This window comes from Mirounga angustirostris, unplaced genomic scaffold, assembly GCF_029215605.1.
Source record: "Mirounga angustirostris isolate CCGP_5_RB_7025 unplaced genomic scaffold, mMirAng1.0.hap1 SCAF_2, whole genome shotgun sequence".
In the NCBI taxonomy this organism is placed as follows: domain Eukaryota; kingdom Metazoa; phylum Chordata; class Mammalia; order Carnivora; family Phocidae; genus Mirounga; species Mirounga angustirostris.
The window spans coordinates 82,037,929-82,058,341 of record NW_026991710.1 but is presented as its reverse complement, the minus strand read 5'-3'; the positions used below and the strand labels follow the sequence as shown (position 1 = coordinate 82,058,341).

Below are 20,413 nucleotides of genomic sequence, written 5' to 3'. Positions count from 1 at the left end.
ATCAGGAGCTCGCTTCTCCCTCTCCCTCCGCACCGCCCCACTTGTGCTCACTCGCTCTCTCTCTCTCTCTCAAATAAATAAATAAAATCTTAAAAAAAAAAAAAAAAGAACTTCAAGGAAGAGCCCTACTCTGAGGGTGAGGGTTCCTGCTGTCATGAACCACCCTGGTGTCTACTGGGACATCCCTGTGGCATGAATCTTTAGCCTGATAATAAACAGTACATGTAAGACCATCTGTGGAAGGAAGTTTCTACATAGGTCTCCAAGCTATCTGTTTTCTAAATCTGCATTTCCCAATACGTGTTTCTTTAGCATATTTCCTCTTTGAGGCACAGCAACTCCCATCCTGTATTAGAAATGTATTTGCTGTCTGGAAGCAATGGCAAGGAGAAACATTTTTATAAGAACACCGACTAAGTTGTTTACGTGCAAAGCAGCCCCCTTCATTGAACTGATTCAGACAAGTTCAAATCTTCTCATTACAAAATGCTTTCAAAGGACAATTGGAACCTGAAACTAATACAATGTTGTATGTCAGTTATGCCCAATAAAAAAAAGGACAGTTGGAGGAATTAAAAATGAAGCTACAGGGGCGCCTGGGTGGCTCAGTCGTTAAGCATCTGCCTTTGGCTCAGGTCATGACCTCAGGGTCCTGGGATCCAGCCCCGAGTCGGGCTCCCTGCTCGGCGGGAAGTCTTCTTCTCCCTCTCCCACTCCCCCTGCTTGTGTTCCCTCTCTCGCTGTCTGTCTGTCAAATAAATAAAATCTTTAAAAAAAAAAGTGAAGCTACAAAAAACTTCAGGTTCGGTTACAGCCAAAATTCTAATTCTTTTTGATAGGTGACATCTCCACAAGGTCACAAGTCCTTAAATACATTATGCCAATAATTAATTTTTAGATGAACACTTTGGCATAAGATTCAGTTTGAGCCAATAAATCACTTAACTGAAGTGATAAAACTTGATTAATGAAATTCTAAAACATAAAGAGTTTGGACATTCTTTTGGATTCTTTTCAGTGAGACCTGAAGTCTGTGCTGAAAACATGTACAGAATTCTTCTGATAATTACAACTTGATGGCAGTTTTTACTAAGAATTTTTTTATGGTCATCTTTTAAGTAATAACTATGTATCATAAACACACAAGAAATACTTGAGCATAAAGCAGGGAGAATCACACTGTGCTCGAATGTGGAACATCTCAGCACAGGTTAATTTCTGGATGGCAGCTTGGTCGAGTCACTACTGCCATGCCCTTGGGTTTTGTGGAGTCCTGGGCCTGGGCCAATCTAAGACAGAGACTGCCAGGCAGCCTCTTACATTTCATGATGTCTCTGGGGCAATGGGATCCTCATTCCCCAAAGTTCTCTTCCACAAACATCTGACCTTCCTCTTTCGGTTGAGCTAAGTATTCCTTTCCTAGAAATTTTGATGAACATATCTTCCGGGGAAGTGACTCTAGATCCAAATAACATTACATGTCCTTTATAGGACTGTATCCACTTTCGGTAAGGATCATTCAAGACCATGTCCACAAAGAGCTAAAGGCTGAAAATAGAATAAAGTTGATAGTTTTCTCATAATCAACTTTCTCTACTTTTTATCATTCCAATCTTTATTTATTAAGCTTCAAATCTGTTGCAGACATTACACAAGGCATTATACTAGGCAGGTCAAAGGGAATAAACACAGAAAAGCCCCAGTCTAGTCTCCATTAATTTAGTCAGGAGGGTAAGACAAGTACTTTGCAAACTACGTCCAAGAGAATGGTTGCAGGAAGAAAGATCGACTGTTGTTTGAATGAGCCAATCTGAGTAGGCCTTGAAGGACACATAAGTTATTTGGTAAAGTGTGTATTATTTTTTCTGATTATAAATCATATGTAGTAAAAACTAAAATATGTACACATACAGAAGAGAAAGTGAAAGTCTTTCATAAAAGAGGACATATGAATTTCAAATAGTCTCAATACTAATCAAAGAAATGCACATTAAGACAACAGTGTGATATTTTCTTCACTTGCCAGGTGGCTAACCTTGAAGAATGAGACGGTATTAAGTACTGACTAATACAGGGCCATGGGTACTACCATCCACTACTGGTAAGGGTAGAAGACTGGAGGGGAATCCAGCACATGTGGGCTGAACACGTGCATGTGGCCAGCTATTCCTGTTCTAGAGTCTGCCTGGTGAGACACTCAAGAGTAAGCTGACGGAAACAGGAACCAAGGTGGTTACTGCCGAGCTGTTGGTGAGAGTAGATACTTGGAGCCAACCTGAAGATCTACCAGCAACGAAGCTGAGAGCCCAAGAAAAAGATTATGCAAGAAGTCAACTGAAGGTGAGAAGGCATTGAGAGCATTTTGTTGATGAGGGCAAGTGATGAGGGCAAGGGGTCAAGTGCTACCAGCATTTGTGGGGGGGGTGGGGGGGAGTGGGGAGGGGAACGGTGGGGGTGGGGAGGGGGAGGGGAACGGTGGCGGGGGGAGGGGGAGGGGGACGGTGGGGGTGGGGTGGGGAGGGGAACGGTGGCGGGGGTAGGGGGGAGGGGGACGGTGGCGCGGGGAGGGGGAGGGGGACGGTGGGGGGGGAGGGGAACGGTGGCGGGGGGAGGGGTGGGGAGGGTGGGAGGGTGTCCGGAATGCTTAACTTCCAACAAAGAACAGTGCAGTCCTGACCACCTGAAACTGTCCTGCTCAGAAGCCAGGTGCACCCCCACTGAAGATGTTCGTGTACGGGCACACATCAAGGTTGACAGATCCCAAACATGTTATCAAGTTACAAGAACTAGTGGCAGGTATGACACCACTTCTTTTTAAAAAATCTTTCCCCTCCGCGCAAATAATACAACACATACACATTTACATATAAAGATATGTAAAAGCATAAAATAGAAGTCTGAAAAAAATACACACCAAACTCAAATCCTGGAAGGAACCAAGATGAAGGGTGTTGTTAAGGGAGACTTTAGCTCCATCAGATTTTCCTAATTTGGTTTGATCTAATATAAAAAACACTAATAAAATAGATTCATCTATCAACTGGGAAACTAAAATTTGAAAAAAAAGAAAACAGTTAATTTCTTCTTTAATCCAACCTCCAGAGATAGCCCTGTTAATGATTTGTCTTATCCTTTCATTCATTCCACTAGTGTTTGTTGAACATCGGAACTGACCTAGCACTTGCGGGGGGTGGGAGGGAGGAAGAAGGGGACAGAGAGAGAGAGAAACTTCTCCATTTAAAGCATGGTGACATTTGGAGTGACAGTTGTTCAGGGGCGGGAATAACAGGAGTGCAGGCCTTGGAACGAGAGAATGGTTAAGTGTGTCTAGCATCAGAGTGCTGCTTGGTGGTGTGAGTAACTCGGGGTGAGCGCCCGCAGGCAGCCATGGTGAGATGAAGCTGCAAGGTTGGCCGTGTAACAAAGGGCGCTGGATATTGACAGGTCCTTGGCTGACGGCTACGGGGATTTTTATGGCTTAATATGCACATCTGACTGCTCATTACATAGAGTCCTGACTGCATGGAACTATGTTCCAACTAAGTTCCTATCTTTGGAACTGTTTAAAACAATTTTTTTTATTACTCCGATTATTGGGGGGAAGAGTCATGATTTTAGAGAGCTTGGAGCTTGTAAAATTTGGAATTCTCTTTAAGAAAATTGATATAAAATTACAAAAAATTAATTATTTAGAATGAGAAATCACAAAAAAAAATTACACATTGTGGGACAAATATCACAAACATCACAAAACCCAGAAAAATAACTTATTTTCATTAACTGTCTCACATACTCTTATATTTTTTCCTCTGTATTTTTGGTTCGATTATCTTTGATTATTTCTTCATATGACAAAAATTTTATAATATAGTTTTCTAGAGAGAGACTAGAACAATAATTCAGTCTTTCATCTAGACTATTTTTAAAAATTATTGACAGCATAGGCTTATTGGTAATGAAGTTTTTTAAATTGTTGGCAAATTCTGGGACCTCTATCAAATTTCTCTCAAATATGAGCTCTAAGATTCCAGGGTATTTTACAGTTTCATGCATAGGAAGTAATCTTAAATACTTTTTGAATGGATGACATTTATTAACTATATGGCTAGGGTCTGTACCAGGGAGGGGCCCTGAAGCTGAGGCCTCATTGGCTTCACAGTAAACTTATTTCTGTTGACTATAAAAATCATATATGCTTCTAAGCTCTAAAAAATTAAACAATTAAAAATGTTTAGCTTAAGGGTGCCTGGGTAGCTCGGTCGGTTAAACGCCCGCCTCTTGTTTTCAGCTCAGGTCATGATCTCAGGGTCATGACATTGAGCCCCACATTGGGCTATGTGCTCAGCGGGGAGTCTGCTTAAGATTCTCTTTCTCTCTCTCTCCCTCTGCCTCCTCCTCCCACTCCCGCATACACATGCATTCTCTCTCTCTCTCTCTCTCAAATAAATAAATAGATCTTTACAAAAATGTTTAGCTTAGTAAATAAAATCCACGTATAATCACCCCCCCCATCAGGTTAGTTTATAATTCTTTTTAAAAATTCTTTTGTGCAGGGGCGCCTGGGTGGCTCAGTCGTTAAGCGTCTGCCTTCAGCTCAGGTCATGATCTCAGGGTCCTGGGATTGAGCCCCGCATCGGGCTCCCTGCTCAGCGGGAAGCCTGCTTCTCCGTCTTTCACTCCCCCTGCCTGTGTTCCCTCTCTCGCTGTGTCTCTCCCTGTCAAATAAATAAATAAAATCTTTAAAAAAAAAAAAAATTCTTTTGTGCAGTGGGTGAATAAAGCCTCAACCCTAATAAGACTCATATCCAATCTTTGCTACATATTGATGATGATGGCACCTTACTACTTTATAGGCAAACTCTTTCTATACTGCCATGGTTCATGATGGCCAGAAAACTCTTGCCTACGTTGAATTGCTGTTTCTTGCTGTCTAGCTTTCCACAGATGGTCCCAAAGCTACTTCTTGGTGTTCTATACATGATATTTAAACAAACAGTTAAAGCATTTAGATTGTATTTTTTCTCTTTCCATCAACTTCAACTTCTCTTTTTATGACAGGCTTTCAGTCCCTTTAACACCAAGAGACTTTATCTTCTCTGAATACCCTCCAAATTTTTAAAACCTCTCTTAAAGGTAAGAGCTGATGTGGAAAACTAAGCCTCAAAGGATCCCCCTTATTCTAGCTGCTAGGTTTGCAGTAAAGCAACCCAAGATTGCATTAGTTTCTTGACAATTGCATCATGCTGGGAATTCACACTGCACCTACTGTTTGTTGATTAAAACCCCCAAGTCAGTCATTTTCCTCTGCTGTCCTGTCACGTCTTCCCCTGCATTAGGAGGCGGATGCTTTTATTTATTTATTTATTTATTTATTTATTTATTTATTTATTTATTTATAAAGATTTTATTTATTTGACAGAGAGAGAGAGAGAAGGGCAGGGGGAGAGGGAGAAACAGGCTCTCCGCAGAGCAGAGAGCCTGATGCAGGGCTCGATCGCAGGACCCTGAGATCATGACCTGAGCTGAAGGCAGATGCTTAACTGACTGAGCCACCCAGGTGCCCCAGGAGGCTGATGCTTTTAGAATTAAGTGCAGTAAGAAGCCTTTTTACAACAGGGAAATGCCAACTGAAAAGAAATGCGAATAAGCAGCGAACTTATATCACAAACGTCTATGTAGCATGGAGCGTCAGTGAGAGTTCTGTTGAGGAGAGACCATGCCTTTGTCTCTGGTCATTTCCTTAGCTCATCTGTTTGCTCCAACTTCCTACTTGTTAGCTATGTGACCACACACAAATAGCAACTTTAGTTTTCTCAGTAGTCAAGGTGACTAATAACAATGCTATGGTAAGAAAACCCTGTTGTTTTCATGTATTGGAACACTGTCTTACAAACTTTTTTTTTTTAGATTTTATTTATTCATTTGAGAGAGACAGAGACAGAGCACAAGCAGGGGGAGGGGCAGAAGGAGAGGGAGAAGCAGACTCCCTGCTTAGCAGGGAACCTCCTCCAGGGCTTGATCCCAGGATCTCAGGATCATGACCCCAGCTGAAGGCAGACACTTAACTGACTGAGCCACCCAGGCGCCCTTTTACAAACTATTTTTATGATTCTTTAACTTTTGCAGGAGAGAACAAGATACAAGATTTGCTAAATATAAAACATATTATAAATAGCAAATCTTATATCTTATGCTAGATAAGATATGCTAGGCATTGTGCTAGGTATGGGAATAGTTTGGAATAAGGTTCACCTTCCTGAAACAAAAAATTAAAAAAAAAAATTCTTGGGCGCCTGGGTGGCTCAGATGGTTAAGCATCTGCCTTCGGCTCAGGTCATGATCCCAAGGTCCTGGGATCGAGTCCCACATCGGGCTCCCGGCTCAGCAGGGAGCCTGCTTCTCCCTCTGACCCTCTCCCCTCTCATGCTGTTTCTCTCTCGCTCGCTCTCTAAAAAAAATAAATAAAATCTTTAAAAAAAAAAAATTCTTTTGGTCTCAAAGTTTCTGAAGAAGTGAAAAAGAGCAAGAAACTATTATTTATAACATACATTCAAGCAATGTTATATTCTTCTTTTTCCCTAAGGCCCACACATTGCTATAAATATGTCTCAAGGCTAATGGAAGTAACAGAGCAAAGACTCATCAAGCTTCAAAAGAATATTTGCACTGGGTTTATGAGATTACCAAAACCAGCAGTTGACCTTGAAGGAAACAGTGGTATTATCCCTTCCATTATATAGTAACAAATTAGGAAACACCCACACACTAAAGAATTTTCATCGTTGCCTCTCAGTTAGGTACAGGAAGCCAGCTCAACCACAGAGAAAGGCAGACCAGCTAGATCCAGCAGGCTGGTCCTCAAGTCAGCCCCTTCTCCCATTCCAGTGCAGTGCCCCTTTGTGCTAGAACCTTCTGGGAAATTGCTCCGGCATATTGGAGTCTTCAAGTTTTTATCCCATTGGGTTTTATTGTCTTAACTTAATCCACTGATCTAAACTGATATTTCATTTTGCTCTATCCTTTAAAGGAGAGGCTTTCAAACTTTTTCAATCAGCTCACAGTATAAAATGCATTTTTCTCTCTCTCTCTACACAAACACACACACACACATTATAGGCATACACACACACACACACACACATACACACACCCCAGAGTATTATAGGAAATAACAACACTACTCTTCCACGTGATACTTACTATTTACTATTTTCTTTTCTCCACTTATTTTTGACAAACATTGATTGTGACTCTCTAAAATGACTTTATGGACACTAATGAAATGCACCTGATGTTTGAAAAACAATGCAACTCAGTGCCTGGCAATCTTGTTAGAAATGTACATTCTCAGGCCCCCTAAACCTGTTGAACTGTAATTTGTATTTATTAAGAGTCCCATACGATTGCTAATGCAGTTTAGAGTTTCAGAAGCACAGAGGTCAAGGACTGTTGGACCTAAAAACTTTAATTTGTTTCAGTAACTTTGATGGTTTGAATTCACAGTGTGTCTCATCTAAAGAAGAGTACACAGAGGACAAAGAAAGAACTAAGTGGCTTTAAAGTACCAATGAGGAGGAAAAGAGAAGGATTTGCAGGCTAACATGGTCAGAAATTTCCCCAATAGCTCCAATGTTAGTAATATGGACAGTAAATGGTATAGGACGGGGAGCTTCCAGGGGGCTGGCATGTCAGGGAAAGCATGGAGGAGGAAGATCATGAATTGGAGCTTCAAGAATAAATATAGGTTTCATTAAGTAGTGAGAGAAAAGGTCATTTCAATGGGAGAAACGGCATAAGCAAAGGCACTGTGGTTAACACATGCATGGCTTATATAGGGAACAGAATGCTTAGTTGAAACAGAGGCTTTAAACTGAGGAGTAACGCAAAATAACACTGGAAGAACAAGTGGACACAGGAAGTGATCTTGCACGTTAAAACATGAGCCACGCATCCATTTAGACTATATATTTCTTGGTGAAAAATTTCGTAGTAACCTACATCTACAGATTATGCATATATTTAATGACTTACTCTTCCCCTTCCTGGCAAAAAGAAGTGACACAGAACCTACATTCGGTCCCATCAGGGTTATAAAGAAAACAAAGATTTCAATCTAAAGCAAGAACAGAGACTCCTGATTGTGTGACAGTAGCTAAAAGTCCTTGGAGTTGAACAGCCAATAAAAACCCTCTTTAGAGAATTTTCTCTTTTTTCTTCATTTTCAAAATTATTCTCACTTCTGAATGACAAGGACACACTCTCTCTACCCTCTGGACCAAAGACAGCAAATGCTAACAGATGACGCCACTCCCCTTTTTAAAGGCCACGGATAATATCACTAATTGATCTGTGTTCTTTCTTGCCAAGGCTATATACTTGGCCTCAGAATCCTTCTGAACACAATGGTGACAGAACATAAGATGAAATGACAGGGCAGGCTTACTCCAAGCCATCTTCACTTGGGTTAATCTGTCCTTAGCACTTGATTCGTTCTGCAGGCTTGCTTGGCTGCTGATTTCCTTCACATTCATTTGGTCATATGGTTGGTGCTAAATGACTTTTTGTGAAAAATAAAGCTCTTGGCCCTCTATGCCATCAGAAATCATGGGTTTAGGATAAGGAAAAACCTTGTCAGCTCAAGAGGTATCAGTGCTGCAATTTATATTATACTAAAGTCATGACAATATCTAGGCTAAGACAGTGTTGTCCACATAAATACATGAAGTCCCCTATTCACAGATGTGAGCTTATTTTTGCATTGATCATAGCAATGGACCCTGTCCAAGCGGGGAGAACCAAACAGGTCTTGCAAAGTTTTTGAACATTCAAATGAGGCCTAAGAAAGGCGTTAAGTGTGTTGCTGAGGTTAGGCAGAAGATCAGCTCATCACAGTCCTTCCAATAAGGAGGTTTCTGTCATGGAACCCGCTGGTCTGTGGCTTTTCATATTGCCATTCTGAATGCCCACATTTACATGTGGTAACAACAGAGCTAAATGGTGAGGCCAGCTGCCCCAGGCATTAGGAAACATACCTGAGTGATGACAGAGGCAGGGTTCTGGCTAGCTGGTCAAACGAGGAACTGAGGGTGGGCCCCAAGGTTTTTTTTTTTTTGGGTGGGAGTCAAGGCTCAGCTAAAGGAAAACAGGGTGGAAAGGAACCGCAGAGAATTCTGTGGGAGTCAGAGATCAGGGCAAACCTGTTCTTGAAGGAGCCCGAGGAACGAGGCAAGCAATTCTGAGAGACGGAAGACACACAGAGACAGAGGCAGAGACTCAGATCTTCAGAGACATACATGGGCACAAAGAGTCAGAGACACAAAAAGGAAGAGCTGTGGACAGAGAGACAGAAGACAGAGCTGCAAAACTCAGAGCCAGTTAGAAAGGCACAGTGGCTCACCCAGATAGTAGAAGCACACAGGGCAGTGGCTTAGGGCACACGAAACCGAGGGACCCAGGGTATAGAGAGGACTGAGGCAGAGAAACCAAAGAGAGAAGGACACAGACACATAGAGACCTGCAGAGCCTGACTCGTAGGTGGGTCGACACACCAGGACATGCAGACAAGGACTTGCAGAGACCAGAGGGGCCATGCCATGGACTGGGGTGGGGGGAAGGGGGGCAACTTGCATATCATTCCAGCACAGGTCCTTCAGTCCGGTCCCCAGGTCAGCCACCATGGGGCAGGAATGGTCTCAAGACTACAAGAGCATTATTGGTCCCCCAGGGGTTGGGGCTCAGTGACTGTTGGATTTGGACCAGGAGCCAAAGCTCAGAGACAGACTGGTGAAACTATTTCATGGATAAGAACTTGCAGGGGCCTGGAATGGCTGGGCAGAGACCCACACCAGAGATTTTCTCAGGAGGGCTTATCCCCGAGTGGAATCAAGCTTGACTCTGCACTTGTTCTCATTACTCTTGTCATCTATACTGCATAAAATGCTGCTCCCAGGTCATTTTCCTTGGGCTGTAGTCGCTGCTGGCCAGCTACCATTTCAGGCTGCTACAGGAGGCAGAGAGGGCCACTTTCAGCAAGCTGCAGCTAGGGGAAAGAGCCCCAAACTTTGGAGGATGAAAAAAATACAAACAGATCCTTTTATTAGTTATCTCCTCTGGGTTGCATGGTTCAGATGAGGCCTCTCACCAGTGTTGATTTATCCCACCAGTAAAAACTTTTGGGCATAAGGGGACAGAGTGAGTCTGAGGGTAATAAATGCAAATATGTCATCAGGGTTGGTGTGGTAAAGGGCTGAAGTCAAGAACCTTAAATTCTGGTCTTGCCTTTGACTCAACTTGGGGCAATTCAAACCTTCAGACAGCTGCTCTTTGCCAAGTGATGGGCTGGGGTAGAGCAGACAAAGATGAAGAAGCTACATTCTTGCCCCTAAGGAGCTTGCCATGAAAAGGAGTTTACTATGCTCAACTTAGAGCAAGTGGACAAACCTCTTCGTGCTTTAGGGTTGACATTTGCAAAATGGTTCTATTATCTGGAGAATCAAACCCAAAACATAGACTCTACTGGTGGTGAGTCAGAACCCTACAAGCAAAACGATGAACCCTGGACAACTCTAGAAATGTATAGTGGTAAAGTAAACAAAGGATGAATTAAAAGACCCTTGTGACATTAAGGTCTCCAAAATTCCTTTGACCGTTATTTTGAAAAACCATACAAAAGCAGAACTCCTTCTTATTTGGATGTGAATCGCTAACTGTGCTTCGCAAAGTGGAATGACTGGTTTCCACCTCTGTTCCTTTCTTGCTACTCCCAGGTCATCACTCTAGTTCCTTATTCTCCAATCTGTAAAGTCCCTGACTAATTAGCTTTTTTGGCTCTGGTCCCGTTGCTACCTATCATGCTCAACTACCAGATTAATCTACCAGATTAATCTAAAAACAAAACATGATGACCATGTAATTCCACATTCCTATAAGCATTCAATAAGTCCATATTGTCAAATGGAGTTTGACCAAGGTCCAAACTCTTAATCTATGTAAAGCCTTCTGGAATTTGGACCAACCTAAATATCTAAACTTTAATATAGGGAAACAGGCTGACCTGGGGAAAACACAGACCCAGAACATGCTTTGACACAGACTAAAAAGTAGATGATGGAAAAATATCCTACCAGAAAGCAAGAGAAAAATTATATAAATGGTATGGCCACAATTCAATCTGAGTGTGTGTGTGTGTGTTTACAGAAAAATATTTTTAAAAGACTGGAGACGGGTGCCTGGGTGGCTCAGTTGGTTAAGCAACTACCTTTGGCTCAGGTCATGATCCTGGGGTCCCAGGATCGAGTCCCGCATTGGGCTCCCTGCTCAGCAGGGAGTCTGCTTCTCCCTCTGATCCTCCCCTCTCTCATGCTCTCTCTCTCTCAAATAAATAAATAAAATCTTTAAAAATAAATAAAAAATAAAAGACTGGAGACAAGTTGAACAATATGTCATTCTGCGTGGTTGTACATGGCTGACTTTTTGGGTGCTTTTATTTCCCAAATTTTCAATAATTAATACATATGATTATTATTTTTAACTGTTTACTGTGAATAACTTCAGAAAGCATAAATAATAGAAAAAGTAATATGCATATTTAAAAATACCCATATTTTAGGTAGAATAATTTTCAAACTTTTGCCATATATTCTTTATATATTTTTACAAGAACATTTTAAAAGTTAATTATAGATATCATGACACTTTAGGTAGTTTAGCATGTGTCTCAAAAAAGTGACATTCTCTTACTTAGCCATATTTCTGTCAAAACAAATTAATTTACTGCTCTTATGTTTTTAAAGTTATAAATTTTTTAAGAAGATTTTATTTATTTATTTGAGAGCATGAGAGCGGGGTGGTAGGGGGGTGGAAGGCAGAGGAAAAGGGACAAGCAGACTCCTCACTGAGTGCAGAGCCTGACGTGGGGCTTGATCCCACGACCCTGAGATCATGACCTGAGTGGAAATCAAGAGTCTGATGCTTAACCAACTGAGCCACCCAGGCGCCCCTGAAGTTATCAATATTTTTAAACAAAAAGGTCTGAAAACAGATAATGGGGGCAGGTGGTCAGGGAGAACATATGACTACAGAGACTCGGGAGGTGAGGAAGCAACACGGTTAAAGAGTCCACCAGGTGGATTGTGCTGCTTTTAGACAGGTCCCTATCAGGGAGAAGGAGCCAGAAGCCTGGGGGCTCAGAATAGGAATTTATCCTCTAGGGGAGTTGGAAGAAACAAGAAATTAATGCAGGCTTTTTTTTTCTTTTTAAGGCTAAGGCTATGGCTATGACACTAGAAACTAGAAGAGGAAAGGCAGGTGGATGTTTCTCAGACAATGAGGCTGTCGGTGGGATCTCTGAGAGGTAGAGCCCAGAACCAACCACTGGGTCCCTGGGATGAGAGGCTCTGAGTCATATGGGTTTCTTTGATTTTCTGAATGCTCCTGTGTCTTGCCACTTTGACCCCTTTATTCATGCCATTTTCTCTTTAGCAAATGTCATCTTTTCTGACGTCAACTGACAAATACCTATCAGTTCCAAAGCCATATCATCCACAACCAGTGATCTCCTTCCTTGCTGCCCTATGCTGTGTGCTTTGTCTAGACATACTCATGGCCATCAGCCCCTCCACCCTGCATTCTAACTACACGTGTGTGTGTGCATTCTCTGTCCTCTGTGCCATAAACTCTTTGAGGGGACAGCCATTTCTTCTTCATTTCAGTGTCCCCACACTGCCTGGTCATCATTCAATGGCTGGATCTGTGAATGGATGGAAGAGTGAATGAATGAAACAAAGTGACCCCATTCTACGTGGAGAACGTTTGTGGACAGATTTCCACATGTAAGTAGAAGGAAGTCACCATCACCCATAGAGGAACAGAAAACACAACAACCAAAGAGGAAATTCATTTGAGTCAAGGAGAGATTGAACTGTACACCAGTTACATACTCTCATACAGCCACAGGAGAATCACCTTCCATTTTTAGAATCCAAGATTACAGAGTTGTGCAAAGAGGAGGAACAAGCTTTATTGCTCTACTTGGTATCATAGCTCTGTAAACAGATTCCTTTAAAACGTTGACTTTAGGGGCACCTGGGTGGCTCAGTCGTTTGAGCCTCCATCTCTTGATTTCAGCTCGGTTCGTGATCTCACGGTTGTGAGATGGAGCCCCCATCAGGCTCCGTGCTGGGTGTGGAGCCTGCTTAGGATTCTCCCTCTCCCTCTCCCTCTGCCCCTCCCCACCCGCTCACTCTTTCTCTCTACAAACAAACAAACAAACAAAACAAAAGCAAAACTTTGACCTTACTACACTTTTCTTAGCCTATTCTGTTTGTCAAGCTCTGAAAAATGGAATCTACAAAAAATTCAATAAAGTTTTGATTAATTAGGGTATTGGCCTGGCTTTGTGTGCATGAGCATGCATATTATGTGAAGAACATGAAAGAATAATGTCTTTAAAATAACATTTCTTGGTTGTAGTAATCACAAAACTTTCTTTTTGTCTCTAAGTTCATACTAGGACTAACAAATAGTGCTAATATAATAAAAGACAAGTGTAATGAGAATTAGCATGTTGCATTAGTGGATAGGCATGTGGGCCCCAGAGAAAGAGAGCACAGCAGGGGGAGCGGCAGGCAGAGGGAGAGGGAAAAGCAGGCTCCCCGCTGGTCAAGAAGCCTGATGTGGGACTCGATCCCAGGATCCTGGGATCATGACCTGAGCCGAAGGCAGACGCTTAACTGACTGAGCCACCCAGGCGCCCACTTTTCTCATTTACAAATGGAGATGATTCACTAATAGTATCTATCTCACAGTGATGTGTGAATTTAATAAATGATACATGCAAAGGGCTTAAAATAGTGCCTGGCACATAGTGACATCCAATAATTACTAGTCGCCATTATTAGAACATATAGCTTCTTCGATCAGTGGAAAGAGCATCAGCTTTGGGGTAGGCTCGTAGGCGTGTCCCTCAGCTGCACCACTATGAGTGAGCTGCACGGTTCACCGAACTTCTCTTAACTCACTCTCTGTCTCTATGAAATGGGTGTAATCGTACCACATTGAAAGTACTGGGCAAGCTTCGTGACATAATGGGCGTAAATGGCATGGTGCTAACACATAGTATGTGGTCAGTAAATAGTGAATTATCACAACAGATTCTCTGGGACTTCAGGCAACCTGATTTTTCTGCTAGTGAGTCTCCTTGTATATGAAGTTGGAATGCCAGTACCTTCTGAAGACTGGAGCTTCTGAAGACTCTCATAATGAGGACTCATTTTGCTTATGATCATCTGTTCCCTGAGTCAGCAAACCACCACCTGAGGGCCAATTCCTGCCAGGGTACAAGTCTTTGTATTTCCGTCCAGGGTACAAGTTTTTGTATAGACTAAGAAACAAGAATGGTTTTACATTTTTAAATGGCTAGGGAAAAAAATAGAATATTTTGTGACTCATGAAAATAATACGAAATTCAAATTTCAGTGTCCACAAATAACATTTTGTCTGAACCCACTGTCATGGTCATTTATTTCTGTGTTATCTATGGCTGTTTTTGCATGTCAGTGGCAGATGTGAGTACTTGTGGCCGAAATCATAAAGCCTGCAAAGCCTGGAAAATTTATTATCTGGTATTTAACAAAAAAAAGCTTGCTGACCCCTGATCTATTCTAACCTTCTCTTATATGTACAGGATAGAGAAATTAGAGACTTTATTTATTTATTTAGTTAGTTAGTTAGTTATTACACTGTCTTGTAGGAACTTTTATTATAATCATAGAATGGCTGGAACTTTAAATTATCAACTCACTAGTTAGTTACTTAGTTAGTTAGTTAGTTAGTTAGTTAGTTATTACATTGTCTTGTAGGAACCTTTTTTATAATCAAAGAATGGCTGGAACTTTAAATTATCAACTAACTAGCAGTTTTAGAACTAGTTTTTTATTTAGGTGACCTGTCTAGCATTCACTACTTGTTTCATTTCCCCATTGCTTCATTTTGAAAGCAACAAACAGCCTGACTGTTCCCAGCCCACCTCTTCCTTATCACTGACCGGTCTCCACACCCTTTGCCCCTCCGTTCTTCCCCACAGTCCACCTCTACCCCCAGTCCCATCCCCCCAAAGTTTAAGTGAAGCTGAGCAACAATCACAGATGGTTTTAGTTCTCCTTTGCTTTGGACACGTTTATACATTAGGATTAAAGAAAATAAATGTTTTTATTTTTTTTAATTTTTAAAAAAGATTTTTATTTATTTATTTAAGAGAGAGAGAGAAAGAGTGCTCGTGCATCCCCCTCCCGCCAGCGCGAGTATGGGGAGGGACAGAGGGGGAGAGAGAGGCAGACTCCCTGCTGAGCAGGGAGCCCAAGGTGGGGCTCGATCCCAGGACTCTGGGATCATGACCTCAGCCAAAGGCAGATGCTTAACCTATTGAGCCACCCAGGCACCCCAGAAAATAAGTGTTTTTAGATTGAGGCTTTATAAATGAGACTCAGAAATGCATCTGAGTTGCTTGATTTAGGTACTTTAGAAAAGGTTAAACTGATGCTCTGAGTAAGCCATGTGTGTCCTAGAAAAGCAAGTGATGGATTAATTTGCTACAGCTCAGGTTTTAATTTTCAAAACCTTACATATTCCCGAGCCAGAATAAAAATAGGGACCAAAGAACAAGGATGTATGATATCTCTCTAACCACCACATTATCTGTTTATATCTACCCAAAATACAAACATCAGAATCTACCTAACAACTCAAGTAATATATTTAAAATAATTTTAAAATTAAGTCATTAAAACCAGCCACCTATTATTTATCAATTACATGAAATCATTTTGTTTTTATGGTGCTTTTTAAAAACTGAATTAAGCTGAAGCTTTGGTACAGATAGTACCTAACCAGTGACAAATTTTCAAAGAAAAAGTTTCATTTATGTTCAGAATTCTGCCAGGGGCAACTGGTCATTTTCAAGTTCTCTCAGATATTATCACCTGCAAAAGGTATGTCAGCAATGTCCTGATGGGGCAACTAATACTTGCTCAAGTCCATTATTAAATTTCAGGAATTTTACAGGTAGGTTGTCAAACCTTTCGCAGCTTGAAATTGCCCATGGTAGAAGTATTTATACCAAGGAAACAAGCAGACTCTAGAAATCACCCCTAGTCCAAGTGGTTTATCAGCACCCCATTGAGTATACTTAAAAAAACTAAGTTGAACTGAAGGTTCTTACCGGGGGGATGAAAATGTTCTAAAATTGATTTACGGTGATGTCTGAACCACTATTTAAAGTCACTAGAAATTGTGGATTTGTACACTTGAAATGAGTGAGTTTTATCTATAAAGTACACCTCAATAAAATTGTTAAGTAAACTGCCTCCAAACCAACAAACAAAATGTCAACATTTATGAATGGCTTTAAGATTCAGGGACATACCGAATAAATGAAAAACAAAGCCACATTTTTCTCAGCACTTCTGATGGATTTATATTCTATGCAGTGACTCCCAACCTTGGTCTCTCCCCAGAATCACTTGGGGAGTGTAACAAGACAACACTCACTCCCAAGATACTAATGTCATTTGTCTGGCATGTGGCCTGGACAGGAATTTTTTTTTTTTAAGATTTTATTTATTTATTTGAGAGAGAGAGAATGAGAGAGAGCACATGAGAGGGGGGAGGGTCGGAGGGAGAAGCAGACTCCCCGCCGAGCAGGGAGCCCGATGCGGGACTCGATCCAGGGACTCCAGGATCATGACCTGAGCCGCAGGCAGTCGCTTAACCAACTGAGCCACCCAGGCGCCCGCCTGGACAGGAATTTTTAAAAACTCTTTGTGTACACCAGCGTAGAGCTAAGGTTGAGAACCTGCATCGTAGAGCAATTTTTCCAGATCATTGTAGCTTGTCTGTTGTTACGGAAACCATCCCCAAATGTTTAGTAATAGTAAATTTCCCAGCCCTCTGAAATACAGAAGTCTGGACATAAATGCACCTGTTTGGGGTGTTTCTGGGTTGTACTGGACGTCCATTCTTTGACCACGGAGGGAAGGCACAATTCTGTTTTCCTTGTGGGTTTTACCCATAGTCGCTTCCTGTTACGGACATATGGTGGAGAGAAGAGACATCATCTAGTTCATCCTTGTCATCCAAGGAGGTGACAACGTCACTCAAGCATAGAATGTGGGCTCAGGATGGTTTAATTAAAGAACCAGAATTGAATACCTCCTTTGTTTCTCTTCTCCTTTGGAGCTTCCTGCTGATCATGGGCTGGGAATATTGATAATGAAGCATGTAAAGAATTATACTTTAATAATTTAATAAGGCTATAAGTGAGAGCCCAAGGGTCTAGCCTGGACTCCGTGACACCCATTTGGATGCTCAGGTGTATTTTACCCTCTCTCTTTGGAGATTCAACCTAGAAGAACGGTGGTATCCTAGAACTCTGAATTCCCAGTAAGGGGAGTTGACTTTATAGAAAATTCTAGCTGTTATTTCTGGTTTACCTTGTGAAAGTGGAGTTCAATTCTGACACCTCCATTTTAAAATCTGAAGACAGGACTTTATTGAGAACTTTTACAGTAATACGACACCAAAAGCTACAATCTCTGCCGTCTTAATGCAGAGATTTTATCCCTGTTTTAGTTTTTCTCGGGCAAAGAACATAGGCTTTTGCAGGTTGAAATCCCAGCTTTGCCATTTGTTGATGTGTGACACAGGCAAGTTTCTCAACCCCTTTGGTGCCATTTTCTTCCTTTGTAAGATGGAGACCACAGTTTCTATGCCAGTGGGTTGCTATGGAGTTAGTCCTGTTTATGAAGAGGCGCTGGTCTTGTCGCTTGTGAAGCCCAGGTGTCAAAACCAACCTCGTTTGGATATTTCTGGTGCTTCAGGGTAAAGGTCCAGTTTCTCTAGGAAACCCCCTACACCTATCTTGTGTAATGCTTGCTTCTTTTGTTAAATACCCCGATGGGCTGTCTCATCTGGTCCCTTCTTAAAGACAGGACTACGATGACTCCACCTACTCCACCTACCTCAACTTAAAACCTGCTTGAGGCAGAAATGTAATCCTCCTCCTGACTCGTTAGTATTTAAAAGACTCCAAGTGGTGCCTACCAAACAAACGAGAGAGCTCGCAAACACGGTGTCAGGAGAGAGAAACCCAGATGGGACAGTGCAGACACTTCCTCATTCTTTCGTTTTGAAAAAGTCCCTCTCCCATGCAGCAGGCTAGGCTTTCTGCTTATCTTACTGGCAAGACAGCCCTCTTACGGTCAATAGCTTAGAGCCCCAGGCGTTTGAACAGCACTTTTATTCATCAACCAGATCCATATCCAGGAAACCAAGCGACATCAGCTCACACATCTCGATTCTGTCCCTAGTCTCGAAGAATGCCCAACATTTGATTTTCATCCCCTTTTCTCCACTTAACATGTTTTCACACCTGGGAAAACACTGTATGCTTTGAAAATGCCATTGGCCCCAAGCAGGAGGATGCCTTCACAGATGAGTGAAGTGGAAGGCAGCGAAGCCCGATGGCAGGGTGCTAAAGAAAATCAACCAAAGCGAGCATTTGGGTGGCGGTTGGGAGTCCACGCTCACCAGAGCAGTACTGTGAAAAGAAGACCTGCTTTCTTACCCCAAGTCCTGGAGCAGCTCAGCTTCTCCGTCTGATGTGCTCCACAGATCTGAAGGATCCTGGGCGCTCATCTTCCCTTCTAGGGATTCTGCTCTGCCCATTCGCGCGCCTCACGTCCGCTGAGCCTCTGCCAGGTGCTATGACGGGAAGAGGCAGTGAGAGAGAGAGAGAGAGAGAGAGAGAGACAGAAAGAGAGAAAGAGAGAGAGATGGGTCCCACCGCTCCTCACCCTCTCCTCCTCTGAGAGAGAAGCCTGCTGTGGCTGTGAGTCTCCAACCAGCAAGGAAGTGAAACTTGGTTACTCCTCCCACTGCCCCTCACCACCCGGCCCCGAGGCACGGGCAGGAGTGCTCTGTCAGCCAGGAAGTATGCAAACTTAGGTAGCTACCTCTGAGGACACCCACACCGCCTCACGCAACACGCAGTTCTGTCAAAGGAGGTAAAGATGAAGTCACACCAGCCGGGCCTGGACTGCCCATTCAAACTCTTCGCGCCAGGCCATCCAGAGTTCCTTCTAGGGGCTAATTCGCCTTGGAGCAGAGGCTACGAGCACTCCCACCTTCTGTCTCCCCCACAAACGCACGGGGCTCCGAGGAAGCTTCTGTATCAGGATCATCTTTACGGTGGGTGGAGAAATCAGTCAAACCCCTAGCCTCGAGACTGAAGTCTGGTTTTTCGCACCCTCTCAGTATATCTGCCTCCATTACCCAAGCTTTCCACCACGCCCGGGGCGTTCAGATCGGCATGATTCAGAGACAGTTACTGTTTTCTCTGAGGGGGTAGGATTGGGTGAGAAGGCAGGAAAAGTCGGAGAGGCCAGCCTTCGGGCCCAGAGCCTCTGAGCTCGCGTCCTTCCCCGCGGACTCACTGTGGGCTTTGCTTCGGGGCCGGCTCAGGTGAGAAGCCCACCCGCCTGCGAGTGCTCACGGGAATCTGCGGTCCCTCCGGATGCTGGGGAGTCCGGCAAAGTGCAGCAATAAAGGGACAAAGGACCTGTGCGGCTTCCCACCTTTTCTCTGTGTACCTGCAGGAGAGAATGTGCTTCTGGATTCTTTCCCTTCTCTCTCTCTCTCTCTCTCTCTCTCACACCCCCCTCCTGACTCACCTGCAGGAGAAAATGTGCTCTGGATTCTTTCCTTTCTCTCTCTCTCTCTCTCACACACACACACACACACCCTGACTCACCTGCAGGAGAGAATATGCTTCTGGATTCTTTCCTTTCTCTCTCTCTCTCTCTCTCACACACACACACACACACACACACACACACACACCCCTCCTGACTCACCTGCAGGAGAGAATGTGCTTCTGGATTCTTTCCTTTCTCTCTCTCTCTCTCTCTCTCTCACACACACACACACACACACACACCCTGACTCACTCAGGGGTCACCAGGGTGTGCTCTGGAACTGAACACCAGCAGCACTGGTGTGACCAGGGGCTTGTTACAATGCACAATTTCTGCCCCAGCCCGTCTGACCGGCACCCGCATTTAAACAAGACCGCCAAGGTGACTCCCGTGCCCGTTAAGGTCTGAGGAGACCGCCTTACAGCATACGGAGGCTGAGGAGCTGTTGCTAAAGGAGAGCACCTGTCGCGGGCACCGGTCCACCTTTCCTTAAGGTTCTTCCCTAGCATCTCTGTTGGCCAGGGGCTTGTGAGACGCTGCGTTACTCTGATTGCCTGCGAGAAATTCCTGCTGTCTACAGACAGCCTGGGGGAGACTGAGCTCTGATAACAAGCCGGTAACTGATTGTACAGGAACATTTAAAACTCCTTCTGCTACAGCTTGTA

General features: G+C 43.1%; 1 protein-coding gene and 1 long non-coding RNA gene across 3 annotated transcripts in view; one reads left to right on the top strand and one right to left on the bottom strand.

The window, feature by feature from the left end:
- The window catches only part of LOC135363623 (uncharacterized), a 29,349-nt gene extending 14,992 nt beyond the window's left edge, over positions 1-14,357 (top strand). For both annotated transcript variants that reach the window (XR_010409476.1, XR_010409477.1), the window contains exons 2-5: positions 2,027-2,340; positions 2,700-2,796; positions 12,711-12,830; positions 14,151-14,357. This is a non-coding gene — a long non-coding RNA (uncharacterized LOC135363623). The remainder of the gene's footprint in view (positions 1-2,026; positions 2,341-2,699; positions 2,797-12,710; positions 12,831-14,150) is intronic.
- Positions 1-19,932, bottom strand: part of DAPP1 (dual adaptor of phosphotyrosine and 3-phosphoinositides 1) — a 48,942-nt gene extending 29,010 nt beyond the window's left edge. Inside the window, exons 1-2 of the mRNA XM_045880692.3 lie at positions 18,849-19,932; positions 18,620-18,756 (exon numbers count right to left, since the gene is read on the bottom strand). Of these exons, the coding sequence (XP_045736648.1) occupies positions 18,620-18,720 (101 nt within the window). The 5' untranslated portion in view covers positions 18,721-18,756; positions 18,849-19,932. The remainder of the gene's footprint in view (positions 1-18,619; positions 18,757-18,848) is intronic.
- Between the last annotated feature and the right edge of the window lie 481 nt (positions 19,933-20,413).